General features: G+C 38.8%; 1 protein-coding gene across 3 annotated transcripts in view; it reads left to right on the top strand.

Moving 5' to 3' along the window:
• The window catches only part of LOC107784679 (chloride channel protein CLC-e), a 45,078-nt gene that overhangs the window by 4,350 nt on the left and 16,038 nt on the right, over positions 1-24,690 (top strand). For 2 of the 3 annotated variants that reach the window (XR_001647729.2, XM_016605841.2), the window contains exons 3-5: positions 9,175-9,375; positions 13,204-13,670; positions 23,626-24,180. Coding sequence is in view for 1 of the 3 variants with exons in the window: in XM_016605841.2 (XP_016461327.2) it covers positions 9,175-9,375; positions 13,204-13,670; positions 23,626-24,180 (1,223 nt within the window). In the remaining 2 variants the exon portion in view is untranslated. Of the gene's footprint in view, positions 1-9,174; positions 9,376-13,203; positions 13,671-23,625; positions 24,192-24,690 lie in introns of all 3 variants that reach the window. The other variant, XR_012707085.1, reaches the window with a different exon arrangement.

The following is a 24,690-nucleotide window of genomic DNA, read 5'->3' as shown; positions in this document are numbered from 1 at the left end:
TTCATTTTATAGAAGGGAATATGGCCAAGTTTGTAATGCCAAACAACATCATCTTTATTCACATTATGCAAAGCAGTACTAGTATTTACAATTGGAGTATCATCAGGTACAGAAATAGGAGCAGAAACTGAATTAAGCAAACAAGAAATAAGGAAATTAGAAAGAGGTAAAGGAGATGATGTTGGAGGCCTGGCATTCTGAAATAGTTTGTAGAGTCCATTGTCCAATCTACCAAGAACCACTGGCTTCCTCACTGAAGGGCCCTGTAGGGTACAAGTAGCCTTGGTAAATTGTACAATATCATCATCATGGGAAAGTAATTTGTACACAAAGATGAGATTATATTGAAAACTAGGAATATAGAGCACATTATAAAGAATCAAGTCAGGGAACAAGGCTAAGGAACCAATATTAGTGACCTTAACCTTATACCCATTAGGAAGGGAGACAAGGTATGGTACAGGAAGTGTTTGAACATTAAAAAAACAAATGTTTAAGGGAGGTCATGTGGTCAGATGCCCAGGGTCTATTACTCAAACTACACTATCTATCATAGTCAGCATAAATGCACCATAAGACAACCCTTGTGAGGTAATAACTCACCAGCAAAGTTGGTAGAAGCAAGATAGTTGGTTGAAGAAGTAGATGATGCTGATGAAGACAGTTGAGATTGTTGAAGTAACATTAGCTGAGAATATTGGTTCTTGGTAAGACCAGGAACTGGATAGGACTGTTCAGGAGCAGAGGTACCTTCAGGACCAGCTGACATTGCAGAACCACCAGAGGTATCCACCTCAGCATGGGCAACAGACCTTCTGGGAGGAAGAGATCTATTTGACTTGAAATTTGGAGGAAAGCCATTGAGCTTATAGCACTTATCAATGCTATGTCCGGGTTTCTTACAATAGTAGACATGTGAAGCTCAAAAGATCCCTTAGAGGTAGTACCGGACCTTTGAGGTTCAAAATTTATTTTAGGAGAGGGAGGAGGCCTGGATACACCAACACTGAAAGAAGCAGAATTTGAGGCATATTGAGTTCTAGCAAAAATTTGTCTTTGCTTCTCATCAGATAGCAAAATCCCATATACATTACCAATGGAAGGTAAGGGCTTCATCATGATGATGTTGCTTCTTGTTTGGACATAAGTATCATTCAGTCCCATAAAGAACTGGTAGACCTTTTGTTCCCTGTCTTCAGCAGATTTACCCCCACAAGTACACATTCAAACTCTCCCGGCAGACAAAGATGCAATATCATCCCATAGTCGTTTAATTTTGTTGAAATATGATGCTATGTCCATGGACCCTTGGGAAATATGAGCCAGTTCCTTCTTTAGCTCAAAGATCCTAGTACCTCTCTTCTAACTCAGTCCAAATATTCTTAGCAAACTCAGAGTATTCAACACTCTTGGATATTTCCTTGTACATAGAGTTAGTCAACCAAGAGACCACAAGGTCATTGCAACGTTACCACTGTCTGGCTAGAGGAGAACCTTCAGGAGGTCTGTGAGAAGTACCATTAATGAAATCTAGCTTGTTACGAATAGACAAGGCAACTAGGACATTACGTCTCCAATTGCCATAACAGCTTCCATCAAAAGGACCGGAAACTAAGGAAGTTCCCAGCACGTCTGATGGATGGACATATAAGGGGCGACAGGGATGGGTATAATCATCTTCATGGAAAATTAGGCGTAAGGGAGTAGAAGAAGTCGCATCAGCACTGGTGTTATTATCATTTGCCATTTTTTTCAACAGATTGTCAATCAACCAACACAATACAGATACACATATATAGATTGTGAGAAAGCACGAGAGAAAAATCTATATTATTGATATTCTATTTAATTATAATACAATGAGCCCTATTTATACAATACATATCATACTCCTATTCTATGTGGGACTAGGACTAATTCATATTATGTACATAACTATCTAACACTCCCCCTCAAGCCGGTGCATACAAATCATATGTACCGAACTTGTTACATATGTAACTAATACAAGGACCAGTAAGGAACTTGGTGAAAATATCTGCAAACTGATCATTTGACTTCACAAACTTTGTAGCAATATCTCATGAGAGTATCTTTTCTCTGACGAAATGACAATTAATCTCAATGTGTTTAGTTCTCTCATGAAACACCGGATTTGATGCTATATGAATGGCAGCTTGGTTATCACACATCAGTTCCATCTTGCTGACCTCACCAAATTTCAACTAATTAAGTAAATGTTTGATCCAAACTAGCTCACAAGTTGTCACAGCCATTGCTCGATATTCTGCTTCTGCACTAGACCGAGCAACCACATTTTGTTTCTTGCTCTTCCAAGACACCTAATTACCTCCTACTAAAACACAATATCCAGACGTAGAACATCTGTCAAAAGGTGATCCTGCCTAGCCAGCATTTGAGTACCCAACAATTTGCTCATGGCCTCGATCTTCAAACAATAATCTGTTACCTGGAGCTGATTTTATATATCGAAGAATGCAGACAACTGCATCCCAATGACTATCACAAGGAGAATCCAAGAACTGACTTACCACACTCACTGGAAAGGAAATATCAGGTCTAATCACTGTGAGGTAATTTAATTTACCAACCAGCCGCCTATATCTAGCAGGATCGCTAAGCGGCTCCCCCTGTCCTGGTAGAAGTTTAGAATTCCGATCCATAGGAGTGTCAATAGGTCTACAACGTGTCATTCCTGTCTCCTCAAGAATGTCTAAGGCATACTTCCTTTGTGAGATAACAATACATGTGCTAGACTAAGCGACCTCAATACCTAGAAAATACTTTAATCTGCCCAGATCCTTAGTCTGAAAGTGCTGAAAGAGATGTTGTTTCAACTTAGTAATACCATCTTGATCATTGCCGGTAATAACAATATTATCAACATAAACCACCAGATAAATACTAAGATTTGAAGAAGAATGCCGATAAAACACAGAGTGATCAGCTTCACTACGAGTCATGCCGAACTCTTGAATAACTGTGCTGAACTTACCAAACCAGGCTCGAGGAGACTGTTTTAGACCATAGAGGGACCGACGCAACCGACATACAAGGCCACTAGACTCCCCCTGAGCAACAAAACCAGGTGGTTGCTCCATATAAACTTCACCTCAAGGTCACCACGAAGAAAAGCATTCTTAATGTCCAACTGATAGAGAGGCCAATGGAGAACAACAACCATGGATAGAAAAAGGCGGACTGATGCTATTTTAGCCACAGGAGAGAAAGTATCACTGTAATCAAGCCCAAATATCTGAGTATACCCTTTGGCAACAAGACGAGCCTTAAGTCGATCAACCTGGCCATCTGGACCAACTTTGACTGCATACACCCAACGACAACCAACAATAAATTTACCCGAAGGAAGAGGAACAAACTCCCAAGTACCACTCGTATGTAAAGCAGACATCTCGTCAATCATAGCCTGTCACCACCCTAGATGAGACAGTGCTTCACCTGGATGGAAATAGAGGACAAAGATGATACAAATGCACAATAGGGTGATGACAGACGATGGTAACTTAAACCGACATAATGGGGATTAGCATTTAGTGTAGACCGTTCACCTTTCCGGAGTGCAATCAATTGACTAAGAGGAGACAAGTCCGCAGTATTAGCAGGATCAGGTGCAGGACGTGAATCAGCTGGGCCTGATGCTGGGCGCGGACGACGATGATAAGTTAGGAGTGGTAGAGCTGTAGAAGGTTGAACTGGACTAGGCAGTGGAACTGAAGCTATATGTGGTGGAACTGGAGCTATAGGTGGTGGAGCTGGAGCTGTAGGTGAAGATGAATGGGAGATAGTGACTGAATCTCCAAAAGATGGAACTGGTAGCACCTCAGATATATCTAAGTGATTACCTGGACTGGTGAAGTATGATTGGGTTTCAAAGAAGGTAACATCAGCAGACATAAGGTACCACCTGAGGTCAGGAGAATAGCATCGATATCCCTTTTGTGTTCTCGAGTAACCCAAAAATACGCACTTAAGAGCACGAGGAGCTAATTTATCTTTTCTTGGAGTAAGGTTATGAACAAAACACGTGCTCCCAAAGGCACGGGGTGGAAGAGAGAACAAAGGTAAGTGGGGAAACAAGACAGAGAATGGAACTTGATTCTGGATAGCTGAAGATGGCATACGATTAATAAGATAGCAAGATGTAAGAACTGCATCCCCCCAAAAACGCAACGGAACGTGAGATTGTATGAGTAAGGTACGAGCAGTTTCAATAAGATGTCTATTCTTTCTTTCAGCTACCCGATTTTGTTGGGATGTGTATGGACAAGATGTTTTATGAATAATCCCATGAGAGTTCATAAACTGTTGAAATGGGAAAGACAAATACTCTAAGGCATTATCACTACGAAATATGCGGATAGAAACCCCAAATTGATTTTGAATTTCAGCGTGGAAGGTCTGGAAAGTAGAAAACAACTCAGATCGATTTTTTATCAAAAATATCCAAGTGCACCTGTAATAATCATCAATGAAACTGACAAAGTAGCGGAATCCCAAGGTAGAACTGACCTGACTAGGACCCCAAACATCTGAATGGACTAAAGTAAAAGGTGACTGACTCTGCTCGATTATCAAGACGGCGAGGGAAATGGGAGCACGTATGCTTACCGAGCTGACATGACTCACACTCTAGAGTGGACAAGTGAGATAAACCAGATACCATTTTTTGAAGTTTTGACAAACTGGGATGTCCCAACCGTTTATGTAATAGATCTGGTGAATCAGTAACAGGACAAGTTGTTGAAGAAAGACAAGATGTAAGTCCATGTGATTTTGCAAGAATAAGGTAGTAAAATCCATTTAATTCACGCCCGGTACCAATGATCCGCCCTGTACTGCGTTCCTGTATAAAAACAAGGTCATCAAGAAATAAAACAGAGCATTTAAGTGATTTGGCTAAGCGACTAACGGCTATGAGATTAAAAAGACTAACGAGAACATAAAGAACTGAATCTAAAGGTAAGGAAGGAAGTGGACTTACTTGGCTTATTCCAGTTGCCATGGTTTGAGACTCGTTATCCATTGTGACTGTTGGGAGTGATTGAGAATATGAAATAGTAATGAAAAGAGATTTGTTACCAAAAATATGATCAGATGCACCTGAATCAATGACCCAAGACTCAGAGGTTGAAGATTGGGAGACACAAGTCACACTACTATCTGTTTGAGCAACGGAAGCTATCCCTGAAGATGTTTGTTTACATGTTTTGAACTGAAGGAACTCAATATAATCCGGTAGAGAAACCATCCAACTCTTCGTAGTATTGGATTCCATTTTGCTACAACCAATTTCTCAAATTCTTGATTACAACTTGTGTGGTTAACCTTGGAATGCCAAATCAGAACACCCCTTTTTTTTTTTTTGGAAAACATTGTTCACTCGCTGGAAAATAAAAAAGGTTGCCGGAATTTGATGAAACTTGAATAGACCGACTCGGAATAATGTCCTAAGAAGGCTGTCCAAAAGGAGTTTTGTCAGAAACTGACCAGAAGGAGGTCCACGCACCGGCGCGTGGACAGATCTCGCCGAAAAAAAAAATCACTTTGGTTGGCGCGTGATGGCGCGTGGGTGGGGTTTTTCCGGTCGGGTTTTGTGGGGTTTGCTCCCCCGGAGATGGAGAACACTGTGGTGGTGTTGGTTTATGCACAACACTGGTAAAAAGTGGTTTTGATGCGAACAGCTACTCAGGTCACCAAAAAATTGCACGGTGACGACTGATTTCTTCCCGGATGTCGTTGGAATGACGCACAACGATAATTATCTCACCAATGCTCTGATACCATGTGAGAATGCACGGGAGAAAATATTATTGATTAATATTGACAATGATACAATGAGCCCTATATACATATATAATACATATCCTACTCCTAATACATATGGGATTAGGGTTATTTACTACTATTTAACTATCAAACTAACACAGATTACAAAACCATGGTAAAGGAGAAAATAGCCTTCAATCACAAACGAGAAAGAAGAATCTCCGGCTTGACAGTAGACGACTTCGAAACCCTAGCTCGAGATGAAAACCACAAAATCCCCAAATCACATTACCAACCAAACAATTTGAGATCACAAATGTTGAATATGTGAGAATCCGACTAAGAAATCAACAAAAAATCAATAGAAATGGTTGAAGAATACCGACTTGAACCCTAAATGAGTCAGACATCACCTAGAATGAAATACACCTTCGAAATTGACGAAAACAGGACCGGTTGAAAGCGGAGAACGTGCCATAGAAGGATCTACGCTCTGATACCATGTAAACTTGACATACTTCTCAGATTGAGAGTCTGAGAGATTAGAAAACGAGTGTTTCCATTAGAAAGAGAGAAAAGAGACTTCTAGATATTTCGATTATCTGTGTAAAAATGAATCCGTTCCTATACAAAAATTAGGCCTTCATTAAATACAAGATTCGGCCGGGTATTACTGGCCCAAAGTAAAATATAAAAAGAATCACCCACTATCAAATGGGCCTAGTCTAACAAGAAAACCAACAAATAGTCCCCCCCCCCCCAAAGATACCACTGAAATGACACCGGGTGCCCAAAAATAAAGCAGCTTACTTCTTGACTTTGAGAGGAACTGCAATCCTTATCGGTTTGAGAGGAACTGCAATCAGCTATAAGTAGCTTATTAATTTCCAGTGCCTGCATTCTGCCAAGTACTATGATATATTTCTGAAGCTTTGTTTCCCCAGTTCCTTTTTCAGACGTTTGCTGTCAATAAAGTTGAGCCAGCCAACTTGGCTCCCACAAGCTACTAATTTTGTCCAAGCTTACTCTATGGGAGAAGTTAAATTTCCCAAATTCCTTGAGCGGAAAATGAAAAATGGACTCAAAGTGTCATATTATGCAACTATCTAAAGAAAAATACTCAATTGAAGTTTAGATAAGAAAAGTGAATGTATATTGATGTAGTCTCCGTTAGGTGAGAAGCGTATCACTTACCCAGCAACATATGGACCTAACATTTTACTAGTGAAGTTTTCACATTGTATCAAAAGCTCAACAAACGGAAAGGTGACTAATCCTAAAATGTTATTTCACATATATGGGCACACGGTTTGTCAACCTTCTCATACGTGCATTATTTGTTCTCTATCTTTCTATTTCATCCGATATAACCAATCGTTATTGTAAATTCTATAATGCCTGTGGTTACTTTTGTCTTTAGTGACAAATGACATTTAGGATAACCATGTAGTTATTGACTTATTTCACTTGAGGTCTCTTCCAATTATGTAGTAGTAGAGTGTTGAGATATGGATATGTTACCTTCTAAAAAAAAGAGTGTAGAGATGCGGATAGTTTGCTAGCTGGCTTTTGTCTCCCTTCAAGTTGAATTAGCAAAAGCTTGTCTCATAAGTTGGATAGCTAGACAAGAAAAACTCCAAATTACTTTATGTAGAGTATTCTTAAGCTTGAGTCGCGAGTTGGAAACTGGAATTATGTAAAAAAACCTGGAATTATTTGGTTGAGCCTGCTTTTTAGTTTTGTCAATATTTCCAGTATCTAACCCAACATGTTTAGAGTGATTCCCGGAGAGCCTCAGTACAAGGCATTTGCAGAGTCTTTATGAGAGTCCAGGAAGGGGCACACATTCTGTAGAGGTATAGTCTTGTCCTTATTTTCAGGGTTGAACTAGTTCTTTAGAAGTTACCTAGGCTTCCTAATTTCCAAATTTCTGCCAGGTCCTTTTTTGGTGAAGTACTTGAAGTTTAATAAATCAAATTTTAATTTCTAACATATCCTGAGAAATTTATTCACAAATTCAACTGGTGACTTCTGATGCAGAAACATAAGCAACTGCTTATGGGTTCATATGTTCCTGCAATTTTATTGTTGACATGGATTGGCTTCATATGGTTTTGTTCCTGCAATTTTATCGCTGACACTAATCCTTTCATATGGTTTTATGTGGAGTGTTAAATAGAGGTTAAGAGACAAGAAGAGGCTGAAAAAGGTGGGCAGTTCATTTGTTAGTAGACTACTCTATTTACTAAGAGATATGATGTCCCATACATTACTCGAATTGGCTCCGAATCCAGATTCCACTTCTTTGCCGAGTTTCCTTATTGTACATAGTTCGACTCGTCAAGGGAAATTCACTTCCTTTGACTGAATAATGCTAGTTTGAGTAGTACCTTACATTAAATGGACCATTTAGTTCTATCTACTTGATAGAATAGACTGGTCATCAACTAGTTGCAAATACAATGACAACTTTGCCATGTTTGCAGAGTCACCTGATGAAGAAGTACCTCAATTAGTAGAACATTTCTTGAATGTTCTACAGTATTCTCTATGCCTACATGACCACATCACTTTTCCTTTTGCGTTGTGAGAACTTGAACTTGGTGAGCGGGGGTTCCCCAGGAATGGCATCTTGATGGCAGATGACCATTCTGTCCTTGTCTTAGCTAATGCTTCTTGCATTGCCTCACTAGATTTATTATACCTTTAAAAAATGTTTGCCATTGTTCTGCCATAATAGAAGGATGTACCCAGCTGGTGCTTCAAAACTAATGAAATGCTTTACAATTGTCGAGTCCTAAAGGATGATTTGTGGAATCAGATCTCAAACAATTCTTTTTGAGGAAGAAAAATACCAAAGGTTTTTTCTGTTTGTTGGAAGATTAAAAATCCTTTAAATGGTAAAGATTTATGAACTTAATTCAGCGTTTTTGTGGCCATTGCTGGAAAAGAGAAAAAACAATGGCACTTCTTCGAGTTTGCTTATCCAAAAAAAAGAAGAAGAGAATGTCACGTAATGCAATTTCATCTTAGGAAACTTTGCAGGAGAAAAGCAAGAGTGATAAAACAGAACTATTTGTTTTTTTTAACAAGTTGTTGTGACCTATTTCTTGTCATTCTTATTTGCTAATAAGCTAATGTACTATAGTTCCTGTACTATGGTTTGTTTTGACTTAATACGGGGATGTTCAATGAGCATTTTCTTGTTTTTTCTGCTTTCAGCATCTGCTGCCTTACAGGAATTCATTTTCTGGAAATTTACTTCTTGTTCTGCTAACATTTTCCTGTTATATCTTGTCAGTCATTTTCTCTCCATGGTTATACTGTTTGTGTCACTTTAAACTCTCCTTGTTTTCTACTTTAAAGGATTTAATGCTGCTGTCGGGGGCTGTTTCTTTGCTGTGGAATCTGTGTTATGGCCATCACCTGCAGAGTCCTCCTTGTCCTTAACAAATACGACTTCAATGGTTATTCTCAGTGCTGTTATAGCTTCTGTAGTCTCAGAAATTGGTCTTGGCTCTGAACCTGCATTTGCGGTCCCAGGATATGATTTTCGTACACCTACTGGTAATTTTGGACTTCTTTCTCGAGTTTGATTCTTAAATACAATTGTACCCGTCACTTACAGCAACAACTACATTTCAACAGCTAGTTGGGGTTGGCTACACAGATCATCACTATCCATTTCAATTCATTTAGTCCCATTTCTTTCGAATATTGAGTACTTTGGGATTCTATAATATCAAGGTTCTTTATATTTTCTACTTTGACGTACAAATCTCTAAATAGATTAAAGAAGACTCCTAGAGACACTGGCCTAATGCAAATGTACCACCATGAATAAACTTTAATCTGAAATAGCTGGTATCTTATATAAGGACCCTTAGCTTTAATTGTGTTCTATATTGATCTTTTGGGACAACTTCCTTCCAATATTATGTCTTACTTATACAGTTATACTTATCCTTAAGCCTTACTCTTTAGAGTGGTTATCCCTAATTCAAGCTTTTGTTGGCACCATAGCTAGTTTGGTTCTAAGTAAAAAGTTACTCTTTAGAGTGGTAACTTTTTGTCAATTTTCTTAGTGAAAATATAACCTCTGTGACAAATCTACCAAGTATAAATCCAATTTGGTTCTATGTCATCCTTGTAGTTTATCCAAGTCAATGCTCCATCACTCTTACAAAGGTTCATCGTATGACTAATCTTTTTTGGAGAAAGGTAACAGTTTGTATTGATAATAAGATCAGCGCCAGGTTGGTCATTAGTGCTAATAGCTGTACGTACAACTCCAAAAGAGCAAAAGACAAGCACCTGATGTAAGGTAAATTACAAGCTGCCTATAAAATCTATCAGGTGTCCTATCTCACTAAACATTTCTTGTTTACACCAAAAAAATAAAACAAGGAAAGACAATCCATCTTAATCTTCTGAATGGAGTTTCTTTTTCCTTCAAAACATCTGGAGTTCCTTCCGTTCCATGCAATCCACCATATACAAGCTGGGATGATTTTCCATTTGTCTTTATCCATTTCTTCTACCAATTCCCTTCCAATTGATTAGAAGTTCCAATGTGGTTCTAGATATGACCCAATTAACTCCCAACAGATAAAAGAAGATGTGCCACGGATTTGTAGTGATTCTGCAATGTAGGAACAAGTGAGCATTACTTTCTACTTCCTGTCCACAAAGAAAACATCTTGAGCAAATCTGGAAACCTCTTCTTTGTAAGTTATCATGTGTTAAACATGCCTTTTTCACCACCAACCAGACAAAACATGATACTTTGGGAGGAGTTTTAACCCTCCAAATGTGTTTCCAAGGCCACACCTCAGTTGTTGAAACATTAGGATGTAGAGTCCAGTATGCTCTTTTACTGAAAATGCACCTTTTCTATTCAGCTTTTAAACTACTTTATCTATGGTCTGTGATGTACCCTTGAAAGGTTCAAGAGTTTGGAGGAAGATAGAAACTCTGTTTATCTCCCAATCATCCAAAGATCTTCTAAAGTTCCAGCTCCATCCTTGTGAGCTCCAGACTGACTTACCAATGCTTGGCTTTGAAGACTTAGAGAGAATAAGTCAGGAAAATATCTTTCAACCTTCCTTGCCCTATCCGGTGATCTTCCCAAAAAGATGTCTGCAACCCATTGCCAATATTGATCTTGATATTGCTACTGAAAGATTTCTTTTGGTGGCAGGATTACTCTCATTAACAATGTACTTGACAATCTCCATACATACTAATGTCTCTTTACCCTCTTGCCATTAAGGTTGTAAAGAGACTTGTCAAATTAAGAAAAGGTTTCCTATGGAACTGTTTCAAGGAAGGAACCTCCTTTCCTTTGGTCAAGTGGAGTTAAGTCATATAATCTAGGAAGTGGAGGCTTGGGTATGAAATAGCTGCAAATACAGAAAAGGAGCATCTTATTTAAATGATCACGGAAATGTGCCCAAAACTTTAAATATCTGCACAGCATATGGTTGTAGCAAAATTTGAATCTTCCTGTCAATGGTGCTCATGTCCAGTGAATACCCCTGATGGTGAAAGTGTCCTGAAGGGAAGCAGGAACTTATTGGAAGAATTGGCATCTAACACTCAGCTTTTCGGTGGGTCATAGCCCATTGAAAATTGAGTGCCCAGATTTATATAGTTTTGCTCTAAACTGACGATGCAGTTGCACAACATACGACAAACTAAGGTGGGACATCATCTTCTTCGGAAGGAATTTTGAGGATTAAGAGATAGAGTGGTTGATTCAGTTGCAAATGAAGCTTCAAGGGTTCAATATCATCCAGGAGACACCGGATTCTGATAGATAAAACAACAGAAAGATGAGCACTACTTTGTTAGGCTTGTTACAAGTTGCTATCGTCTTTCTTATCTCGGTACACAATTTAGATTTGGGAACTTAGTTGGAAAAGCAGAGTGGTTGTTTTTGTGAATAGCATCAGACAAAGCTTCTGAGCTGGTACGACAGAAAACTCAACAGGGAGAATAGAAGACTGTGGTTCACAATTTCTGCATGCATCTTGTAGGTTATTTGGTGGGTAAATTATTTAATGTTTTGAAGGGAAGGTAGAACATGTTCATAGGCTTAGATTCAAATGTTTGTATTTTTTTGGCTCTTTGGTGAGAGATGCTGAACGTAAATGACATAGGCAGCTGACTATAATTTCTCAGCTCCTTGCTTTTTAAATTGACAGGCACTGATATGTACATGTGAACATCCAACACTTTTGTGGTGCCGTTCCGATGAATAAAGAACATTAATCACTTACTGATCAGGAGTAATAGTTTAGGAGTTCTAGAATTTTTGTACATAAAATGAACCAAAAAGAAGATCGGAATGAGAACATGTTTCTTTTTTTGTTTTTTCTTTTTCGTACAAATTTCAATAACACTTCTGATAGAATAGCTAGGTCCATTTGAATTCCTTTGGAGACCCTTACACAACCAATGAATGACAAGTATAGCATTTCTAACTCCCTCCCACACGTATAACCCAGATTTTAGGGTTTAGATGTGGATCTGATTTGACCTTATTGCCTTTTTTTGTTTTTGTTCTTTTTGAAGTAGAGAGTGAGGAGGCTCAACAATTAATTCGGCTCAACGGGCTAATGATTGGACTTACATGCTACGACAATGTTAGGAGAGAGAGAGAGAGAGAGAAGCCCAGAGCAGTTACATGAGTTAAGAAAGAGAAGTCCAAAGCGATAGAATATGAAGAGAGAAAGCGGTTGTGCTAACAGGCTCCCTGAAGTTTGGCTCTGAGCATCCAACTCAAAACCTTAAGGCAATGAGTAGAGTAGCCCAGGACCATTTAAATTGCTGTTGAAAACCTTACACAACCAATAAGGGAACAAGTGTAACATTCTCTTACAACCCTACCGTCTTATAAGTCAGTGCTCTAATTTAGCATAAAATCAAAGTGAGGCGATCTACAATGAAATGAAGTAAATAACTGATAAATACAAAGAATGTTAATTCTCCAATATAGCCTGAATGTTCCCAGAACAAAATAAACTAGTCTCAGGATTTATCATTAACATGATGTTCCTCTTATTTTGAGTGATTAGGAAGGTTAATCAAGGTATAAATTCTTTCTAATTTGTATCGTCTAGAATTATTTATCTAACAAATTTTCAGATTACCGGTTCAAAAGAGGAATATATTTTGCATACAACGTTACCATACCTTACAAAAGGGAGATGAACATTTTTTTATTTTATTATTGTCCTTTTTTTCAATTAGGGATTATGCAGTCTTCCTCCACGTGATATTACTCTTAGAATCACGTTTTTGTCATTGCTATTACTTAATGTGGTAAGTACAAATGTGTTTTGAACTCTTTTTGGTATGTAATATTGAGTTAATTTTTGGTTTCCATTTCAGAGCTGCCGCTTTATCTTCTGCTGGGCATCTTTTGTGGCTTAGTTTCAGTGGCATTATCAAGTTGTACATCATTTATGCTGCAAATAGTGGAAAATATTCAAACGACCAGCGGCATGCCAAAAGCAGCTTTTCCTGTCCTGGGTGGTCTTCTGGTTGGGCTGGTAGCTTTAGCATATCCTGAAATCCTTTACCAGGGTTTTGAGAATGTTAATATTTTGCTAGAATCTCGCCCACTAGTGAAAGGCCTCTCCGCTGATCTGTTGCTCCAGCTTGTAGCTGTCAAAATAGTAACAACTTCATTATGTCGAGCCTCTGGATTGGTTGGAGGCTACTATGCACCATCTCTATTCATCGGTGCTGCTACTGGAACTGCATATGGGAAAATTGTTAGCTACATTATCTCTCATGCTGATCCAATCTTTCATCTTTCCATCTTGGAAGTTGCATCCCCACAAGCATATGGCCTGGTATGAATTTGTCTTTTGTTAGAAGTAGCATTACATATCTGGATAAGTGAGTTTTTTATTATTGAAAAGTAATAACAGGAGAGCAAGAGAATATAGCACCCAAATCTACTTCTTTCCTCTCTTCTATTCTTCTGAAATTCAAGGTCCTTTAACTCCTCCACGGCCTGTCTAGTTATTGATCCTGTAGACTTAATTCACATAGGTTTAGGACATTCAAGTTTATCCAAACTTCGTGAAAAGGTTTCTAATTTTTTTACATTACAGTATGAGTCGTGTCTACTTGAGAAACATATCACTCCATGTTTCTATAGAGTCTGTTTTCTCCTCAGTTTATTTTGATATATGGGGTCCTATTAAGACAGTTCAACCTTGGATTTTCATTATTTTTGTTGTTTCATTGATAATTATTCAAGATGTACTTGGATTTTCTTAACAAGAGATAGTTCTCAGTTGTTTTTTGTGTTCCTAAGTTTTTGTGCTGCAATACAAAATTAGTTTGATGTCTCTATTTGCATTTTTCCCAATGATAATGCCTTAGAATATTTTCTTCTCGGTTTCAGTAGCTTATGATTTCTTTAGAAACTCTCTATCAGAAATCTCAACTGAGATAGATGAGAGGAAGAATAAGCATATCATTGAGACGGCTCGTACCCTTCTCATTCAGTCCCCTGTCAAGCTTAGTTTCTTGGGCGATGCAGTTTCACGTCCTTTGATTAGATTAATTGGATGCCTCATCTGCTATCCAAAATCAGATTCAACTTTCGATATTGTTTCCTCGCTTACCTTTATACTCTCTTTCCCTCGAGTCTTTGGGAGCACATGTTTTGTTCAATAACATAGCTCCTGGAAAGTGACCAGCGCAACCGACAAGCAAGGCCTTCTTAATATAGAAGGAGGGCATATGCTATTCTAGCCACGAGGGAGAAAGTAATATTGTAATCAAACCCAAATATCTGAGTATAACCTTTGGCAATGGCGATCAATTTGATTATATGGACCAACTTTGCCTACATATACCCACCGATAGATTTACGGGGAGGTAGAGAAATAAGCTCCCAAGTACCACTAATATGTAAAGCAGACATCTCTTTGATCATAGCCTGTCCTTGTGGACATAGGGATAGAAATTGAGGACTAAGATGACACAAAAGCATAATGCTGTGATGATAAACGATGATAACTCAAATCAATATGATGGGGATGGGAATTAAGAGTGGATTGAATATCTTTGCGGAATGTGATTGGTAGACTAGGAGGAGACAAGTCCGCAATAGGTAAAAGATCCAGTACATGGAATGAATCTTCTGGACATGATGTTGGACTGACGTCAATGATAAGTCAAGAGTGGTGGAGTTGCAGAACATGGAACTGGAGCTGTAGGTGACATAATCGAAGTTGTAGGGGGTGGAGCTATAGAGGAAGGTGAAGGAGAGATAGTGACTGAATCTCCAAAATATGAAACCGGTAATACCTCAAAAAATGTCTAAGAGATCATTTGGACCTATGAAGTATGGTTGCGTTTTAAAGAAGGTAACATCAGCAGACATAAGGTACCGCGGAAAGTCAGGTGAATAACATTGATATCCTTGTTGCGTCCTCGAGTAACTTAGAAATACATATTTGAGAGCACGGGGAGCTAACTTATCTTTTCTGGAGTAAGGTTATAAAAAAACACATGCTCCCATAGACACGAGGTGGAAGAGAGAAAGGTGAGTGGGGAAACAAGACAGAGTATGAAACTTGATTCTTGATAGTTGAAGATGGCATACAATTAATAAGACAATAGGATGTGAGAACTGTATCCCCACGTAAACACAACAGAACATGAGATTGTACGAGTTGGGTATGAGCAGTCTCAATGAGATACCTATTCTTCCTTTCAGCTATCCCATTTTATTGAGATGTGTATGGACAAAATATTTGATGTATGATCCTATGAGAGTTCATGAACTGCTGAAATGGAGAAGACAAATACTCTGGGGCATTATCACTATGAAATGTGCGGTTAGAAACCCCAAATTGATTTTGGATTTCAGAGTGAAAGGTCTGAAAAATAGAGACCAACTCAGATTGATTTTTCATGAGAAATATCCAAGTGGACTTGGAATAATCATCAATGAAACTGACAAAGTAGCAGAATTCCAAGGTAGAACTAACTCGACAAGGACCTCAAACATCTGAATGGACTAAAGTGAAAGGTGACTCTATTCGATTATCAAGACACCGAGGAAAATGAGAGCGAGTATGCCTTCTGAGCGGATATGACTGACGCTCTAGAGTGGACAAGTGAGACAAACCAGGTACCATTTTCTGAAGTTCTGATAAATTGGGATGTCCTAACCGTTTATGTAATAAATCTGGTGGATCAGTAAAAGGACAAGCTGTAAGGGGACAAAAATACCAAATATTTCCAGAAGATGGCAAACTACAACAGAAGAAGCAACTACATTAACAGGCTCAGGATATGTGATGAAATGAGGACAAAGAGTTGATCAAGAAGGAGATTCTGGAATTCTACCAGAACTTATATAGTGAAAATGAACCGTGGAGGCCCAGTGCAAATTTTGAAGGCATCTCCTCACTAAGCATAGAAGAGAAGAACTAGTTGGAAGCTCCATTTGAAGAAATAGAGGTGCTTGAAGCTTTGAAATCATGTGCCCCTGATAAAGCACCAGGTCCAGACGGCTTCACCATGGCTTTCTTTCAGAAAAATTGGGATACTCTTAAAACAGACATCATGGCTGCACTTAATCATTTTCACCAGAGCTGTCACATGGTTAGGGCTTGCAATGCCACCTTCATCGCCTTAATTCCAAAGAAAAAGGGTGCTATGGAGCTCAGAGACTACAGATCTATTGACAAACTAGTCTCGGGGGAACAAAATGCTTTCATCAAGAACAGGCACATCACTGATGCTTCCTTGATTGCCAGTGAAGTGCTGGATTGGAGAATGAAAAGTGGAAAACCAGGCGTGTTGTGCAAACTGGACATTGAAAAGGCTTTTGATCAATTAAGATGGTCTTACCTCATGAGTATCTTGAGGCAGATGGCTTTGGGGAGAAATGGATAAGATGGATAAACTATTGCATTTCAACTGTCAAGAACTCTGTTTTGGTGAATAGTGGCCCGACCGGTTTTTTCTCCTGCCAAAAGGGCCTAAGGCAGGGGATCTCCTCTCCCCTTTCCTATTCATTTTGGCGATGGAAGGACTCACTAAAATGTTGGAGAAGGCTAAGCAACTACAATGGATACAAGGCTTTCAGGTGGGAAGGAATCCTGCCAGCTCAGTTACAGTATCCCATCTACTCTTTGCGGATGATACTCTTATTTTTTGTGGTACTGAGAGATCACAAGCACGAAATCTCAACCTGACGCTGATGATCTTCGAGGCACTATCAGGACTCCACAACAATATGATAAAGAGCATCATATACCCTGTGAATGCAGTCCCCAACATACAGGAGCTAGCAGACATCCTATGCTGCAAAACAGATACTTTCCCAACATATCTTGGACTTCCCTTGGGAGCTAAATTCAAATCAAAAGAAGTTTGGAATGGAGTCCTAGAGAAGTTTGAAAAGAGGCTTGCGACTTGGCGAATGCAATACCTCTCCATCGGTGGCAAGTTAACTTTAATCAATAGTGTACTGGACAGTCTTCCTACATACCACATGTCTTTGTTCCCAATTCCAATCTCAGTCCTAAAGCAGATGGACAAACTCAGAAGGAAGTTCTTACGGGAAGGATGCAGCAAAACACACAAATTTCCACTAGTGAAATGACTCAAGGTAACTCAACCAAAATTCAAAGGAGGCTTGAGCATCAGGGATCTACAAGCACACAACAAAGCTATGCTCTTAAAATGGCTCTGGAGATATGGACAGGAGGAATCTAGGCTATGGAAGGACATCATAGTTGCTAAATATGGAGCACACAATCACTGGTGTTCCAAGAAAACAAACACTCCTTATGGAGTTGGTCTGTGGAAGAACATCAGCAACCACTGGGATGAATTCTTCCAAAATGTAACTTTCAAAGTTGGGAATGGAACTCGTATTAAGTTTTGGAAGGATAGATGGCTCGGAAATACACCTTTGAAAGACATGTTTCCCGGTATGTATCAGATTGCCTTGACCAAAGACTCCACTGTTGCTCAAAATAGAGACAATGGCACTTGGTGCCCATTTTCAGAAGAAATTTGCAGGATTGGGAGGTCAACAGCCTACTCACAATGTTAAGCTCCCTAGAAGGTCATAATATCGAAGATCAACAGCCTGACAAACTTATTTGGGGAAATTCTGAGAGAGGCAAGTACACAGTCAAAGAATGATACATTCACCTCTGTGACCAGAATCCAATAATAGATAACTAGCCATGGAAACACATCTGGAGAACTGAAGTGCCTACCAAGGTGACTTGCTTCACATGGTTGACTCTAAATGGGGCATGTCTCACTCAAGACAACTTAATCAAGAGGAATATCATACTAGTTAATAGATGCTACATGTGCCAACAACAGTCAGAAAGTGTAAACCACCTATTCCTCCACTGCTCAGTTGCAAAAGACATTTGGAACTTCTTCTACACTACCTTTGGTCTGAAATGGGTTATGCCACAATCAACAAAGCAAGCTTTTGAAAGTTGGTATTTTTGGAGAGTTGACAAATCCATCAAAAAAATCTGGAAAACGGTGCCGGCTGCATTTTTTTGGTGTATTTGGAAAGAAAGGAACCGAAGATGTTTTGATGACATATTAACTCCACTCTACTCCCTCAAGGCTGCGTGTTTAGTTAACTTATTTAGTTTTGTGGATTTTATTAGCTCCCTGATAGTAGCATAGGCTTTTGTAAATGGAGCTAATTATCCTATCTCTTTTGTACTCTTTGCATCTTCTTGATGCCTTTTAATGAATCTAATTTACTTCATAAAAAATAAAAGGACAAGTTGTTGAAGGAGGAAAAGATGTGAGTCCATGTGATTTAGCAAGGATAAGGTACTAAAGTCCATTTGATTCACGCCCGGTACCAATGATCCATCCCGCATTGCATTCCTGTATTAAAACAGAGTCATCAAGAAATAAAATAGAGCAAATAAGTGATTGGCCAAACGACTAGTGGATATGAGATTAAAAGGACTATCGGGAACATAAAGAACTGAATTCAAAGGTAAGGAAGGAAGTGGACTAGCTTAACCTATTCCAGTTGCCATGGTTTGAGAATAGTTGGCCATTGTGACTGTTGGAAGTGATTGAGAGTAAGAAATAGTAGTGAAAAGAGATTTGTTACCAGAAATATAATCAGATGCAACTGAATCAATAACCTAAGAGTCGGAAAAAGAAACACAAGTCATGTTATTACCTGTTTGAACAATAGAAGTTATCTCCGAAGAGGATTATTTACATGTTTTGTACTGATGGAACTCAATATAAGCCGATAAAGAAACCATCCGGATATTCAAAGTATTGGATCAACAGCTTATAAGCCAAAAGCATCCGATACGAGTGCCATTATAATGGATCAAGAGAGATCAAACAACAAATCACCAAATATCATAAACAACCAAGAATCTCGCTGGAATGTGAACAAAGATTGAAAAACAACAATGTAGCTCGCCAAAAATGTGCAAAGTGATCGAAAAATATTGAATCGTGAGTGGAGAGAAATAGGAGCTTCAATCGACCCACACAGTACCAAAAAATCCAAAAACGGTTGTCGGAGCTCAAGAAAGTTGTCAAAAAGTATATTGTATGCTTCGAAAGTAGCCGAAAAAGGTTGGAAGTGGGATGTGTCAACTCCGAATTATGATACGAGCACCACAGAAGATCAATTTGTGTCAAAACTACCGAAAAAAATACTTCACACCCCGACGCGTGGAGTTACTCGCTCGTTGGAACCCTTGCTGCCAACGTCGCATGTAGGATCAGTTTTCGAAGAATCTTATTGGGGTTTGGTCGCCGGACGATGTCGGATCTTGTGGTGCCGTTGGAATTCGCACAACCCTGAAGGAAAAGAAGGTTACACAAATCAGATCTGAAAGTCACCGAAAAGACACATGGCGATTGACTTTTTTGTCTCAGATGTTTCTCACCGTCGCTCTGATACCAGTTGTTGGGCTCAACTCGTTTGAAGATACTCTTAACATAGTGTGATATTGTCCCTTTTGGAATGTGAGTCATCTTAGCTCGGTAAGCATACTCGCTCTTCCAACTAGCCCGAAGATACTTTTAACAGAGTGTAATATTATCTGCTTTGAGCCAAGCTGGCGCGGTTTTCATCAAAAGACCTCATACTATTAAAAGATCCATACACCTTATATGTAGGCTTCTAAGTTGCTCGGACACGGGTGCGAGTACCCGACACAGGTGCAAATCTAGAGGTCAGATCCTTTAAAATGTAAATTCTAAGATTTGGGGATACGAATCCTAGTACGGATACGGGTGCGAGGATCCGATTAAAAATAATTCAAAAAAATAAGAAAATAAAAAAGTCTCTAAATTATGTGAAATTTTGTGGAATAACTACGTATAGCTTGTAAAGTGTGGATTTATTTTTTATTCTCAAGTTGTAGATAAGTAAATGATTGATTTCCTAGATAAGGTATGTTATTTTCTTCAAATTTACCCTAGTTTGGTTCGAATTTCGGGAAATTGTATCTTGTCTCGAATTTTTCCTTCTGTCCTGATTAAACTACTCAAAATCGTCTGACCAGATCCGGTACGGATCCCATACCCACATCCACACTAGTGTCGTGTGGACAAGGGTGCGGCACCTAAACTTCCGTGTAGGAGCAATTTAGGTAGGCTCCTAATCTTTTCAGCTATTAATGTGGGACTTTTACGCACCTCTATCAAATTCCCCAATAAACTAAGTTTCACGTGGTCCATCATCGCAATCCACGGGTCTCTTCCTCTAGTTAAGTCCCACATGGCCCATTACCATGATCCACGGGTCAATTTTCGTGATTCATCGTGTGCCACCCACATCGTTAGTATTTATGGTAACTAAAGTACGCAACTAGCTTTTGCTTGTGAGCGTGTCTCCAAGCTCGTAAAGGTAAGAAAACCGAGCCGCATATTCCATCACTCTATCATCACCATACTCGTCCCGCGAAACTTGTAAGATAAAGGTGGCTGGTTGGTCAGTTGAACTACCTCAGAGTGACTTGGTATAGTATTTCCTTTCTTGTGAATATTTAACTCAATTATGGACTCTCTGTGTGATAGTCATTGAGAGCCATTTTCTATATAGCCGGTGCACACAAATCATATGTACCAAGCTTGTTATATATGTAACTAATACGAGGACCAGTGAAGGACTCGGTGAAAATATCTGCAATCTGGTCATTCGACATACAAGGCCAATAGACTCCCCAGCAATAAAATCAGGGGGTTGCTGATAAATAGAATTGGCCGAAATGTTGCCAGAAAAATTTGAAAATAGTGAGACTAAGCCGAATTCTACACTACAAAATAGGTTTTAAAACACAACCAGAAAACAAAAACTTTTTTGGAAATTACTGTTCACATCGAAAAAATAAAAGTTGTCAGAATTTGATGTAATTTATATGGATAGGCTCGTAATCACTGGACGAGTAAGTTGTCCTGAAGAAGTTTTGTCAAAAGGTGGCCGGAATGGCTCACACATGCCGGAAAACTTATTGTAGCTCGCCGGAACCCTAGTTCTGGCGGTGCGTAGAGGCGTGTGACTTTCTGCCAGACTGATTGACTGTGGTTTGTCGCCTGACTTTTCCTAACAAGATGGTAGTATTGGTTTTCGCACAACAATTACCGATGAGGAGATAACGCAAATCAATCTTGAGTCGTCAATCGGAAAGACGCACGGTGGCTGACTTTCTATTTAGATGGGACTGGAATTTCTGGAGTTTAATCGCACAAGCGTTTTGGATCTGATGGTAATACTGGTATGCACAGTACCACTGTAGCAGTGATGAACCCTCAAAATAAGACAAAGTTGCCAGAAAATTGCACGGCGATGAGATCTTTCTTCCGGATGTCACCGGAATGACGCACAACGATAATTTCTCACTGAAGCTCTGACACCATGTGAGAATACACGGGAGAAAAATCTATTTTTATTAACAATGATACAATGAGCCCTATATATAATACATATTCTACTCTACTACATATGGGAATAGGGCATATTTTACTCCTACTACATATGAGACTAGGACTATTTACACATAACTATCTAACAAGGACTAAATACATTGAAATTATCTACCCAACGACCCAGAGAGACGAGCCTAATCATTTTGCAGTGGCACAGACTATAACAACAAAAAACCTACTCATAATGGTTAAACCAACTGATTAAGATGCTTACAGGACTATCTTGAGAAATGTACATATTATATAGATGCTTGAGTTGCGTCCCAATCCTAAATAGAAGCTTTTATTCGTAAGCAAGAAGGGAAGCAGCTTTACTTGAGCCAATAGCTTTCAAGGTGCATGTTGTCACACCAAGGACATCCAGAATTTGATTTTATAGTGGGAATATCGTTTAAAGATAAAAAAGATAGCGTGCAGAAGATTGCATACATTAGAGATGCAAAATACGGAATACCCATACTCCCAGATAATGCAGTATGCCTTTTGCATGACCTACTGGTTGAATGGAAGCACCTGGTGAATTTACTAGGTGTGTTAGTGATTTCTGCTGCTTCCTTCCCCTTTCTAAACTGCATACTATCTAAAATGTTAGGGGGGCAGAAGCCCAGTCAATCTGACTAGGTGATGTTAGTGGTTTCCGCTTCTTCCTCCCACTTCTAAATGCGTACTTTCTCAAATTTAGGAGCATAGAAACTTAAGCAGCTGCCTACCTGAGGAGTTGCATGGGAACATAAGAGAATAGACTTTACCTGTCATATTTTCCATACCTTAGTTAATTACAGTGTTATCCTGATAATGATCTGTTTTCTGGATCTAGGCTGAATCGAGATTCAATCGCTTTTGGTTGAAAGGATGCTGCTACAGATCCTTAGTTTACATCATTTTGGTTCTTATTCTATAAGTACTTCCCCTATCAACTACTTCCTTCTTTTTTCTTAGGTTATTTGCCTCTTTAGGTTGTTTGGAAGGAAAGGAACAGTAGATGTTTTGATGGAATAGCAACTCCAAACCACTTCCTTAAGGCTAATATCCTGATTGGCCAAGTTTCTCCAAAGTCCAAAACACTTTTTTTTTCCTTCAAAAAAGTACCTTTTTTTTTCAAAGTTGAGGTGTTTGGCCAAGCTTTTGGAAGGAAAAAAAGTGTTTTTGAGTAGAAGCAGATGCTCTTGAGAAGCAGAAGAAGTAGCTTCTTCCCGGAAGCACTTTTGAGAAAAATAAATTTAGAAACACTTTTTAAAAGCTTGGCCAAACACTAATTGCTGCTTAAAAGTATTTTCAGATTTATTAGACAAACACAAACTGCTTCTCACCAAAAATACTTTTTTGAAAAGTACTTTTCAAACAAAGCACTTTTCAAAATAAGTTTTTTAGAAGCTTGGCTAAACAGGCTATAAATGTCTTTTATTTTTACAGCTGGAGTACCCTAACACCTGTAAATTCCCCTATACATTTTTTTCGACTTTGGTAGCTCATTAACCCTAGTATAGGACTCTTTGTTTTGGAGCTAGCAAACTCTTTTGTTTTCCTATTTTTGCATCTTCTTGGTGCCATTTATAATATCTCTTCACCAAAAAAAAAAAGTTCCCAAACTATGACTACCTTGAGTTGGTCAAAGCATAACCAAAGCATGGGCACACCAGTGTTTGCGTGAATTTTATGGATGTTCCTTACCTTTATCCTTCTGTGCTTATGTAGCATCTGTCTTGGTCAATCTTTTCTGAAGTCTATATTGTATTTCTGTGTTGCAACATGAGTTTACTGTTAATCTTACTGTTTGACCTCAATTTTGGGTTCTTTTTGATTTTGGAAGACATCGTTTAACAGGTTGGCATGGCTGCTACTCTTGCTGGTGTCTGTCAGGTGCCTCTCACTGCGGTTTTGCTTCTCTTTGAACTGACACAGGATTATCGGATAGTTCTGCCCCTCTTGGGAGCTGTGGGGTTGTCTTCTTGGGTTACATCTGGACAAACAAGGAAAAGTGTAGTGAAGGATAGAGAAAAACTAAAAGATGCAAGAGCCCACATGATGCAGCGACAAGGAACTTCTTTCTCCAACATTTCTAGTTTAACTTATTCTTCAGGTTCACCTTCACAGAAAGAGAGTAACCTCTGCAAACTTGAGAGTTCCCTCTGTCTTTATGAATCTGATGATGAAGAAAATGATTTGGCAAGGACAATTCTAGTTTCACAGGCAATGAGAACACGATATGTGACAGTTCTAATGAGCACCTTGCTAATGGAGACCATATCCCTCATGCTAGCTGAGAAGCAATCTTGTGCAATAATAGTTGATGAAAATAATTTTCTCATTGGTCTGCTGACACTTGGTGATATCCAGAATTACAGCAAGTTGCCAAGAACAGAGGGCAATTTCCAGGAGGTAGCTTCTTGGTACATTTCAATATTCTTAACTGATGAAAAAATAAGGGAAATTGATCTAGCATGAAATGAAGCTAATTATAAGTTTTACACAGTAGAACTGGTAAAACAGGGTTGGCTGGATATTTCTTTGTTGAATTTTTAGGATTATATATATTGTTTTAGTTTTGTAGGTTGTTTTCTGATGTGCTTTTTGACTCGGCAGAATCTTAAGATGAAATGGAAGGTTGTATCATCAAATGTTAAATAAGGGAATATGTGACTTTCAAAGTTAAGCACGGAGTATTTTGGAGTCAATAGTTACTTCCTGAATCTTTTAGGATGGAGGAGACAGTTTCTATAGGAATAGGAAAAGGGGACCTGATTTCATTATTTGTGTGTATATACATTTGTTATCTGAATTCGCATTACTTTCTAACAACCAACAAAAGGAAAGTGGACATTCAATTTGAGCCGGAGGGAGAAAATTTAACTAGAAAATGACCTGGCCGTGAAATAAAATTATTGATCC

This window comes from Nicotiana tabacum, unplaced genomic scaffold, assembly GCF_000715075.1.
Source record: "Nicotiana tabacum cultivar K326 unplaced genomic scaffold, ASM71507v2 Un00025, whole genome shotgun sequence".
Lineage (NCBI taxonomy): Eukaryota > Viridiplantae > Streptophyta > Magnoliopsida > Solanales > Solanaceae > Nicotiana > Nicotiana tabacum.
This window is presented reverse-complemented; position numbering and strand designations above follow the sequence as displayed.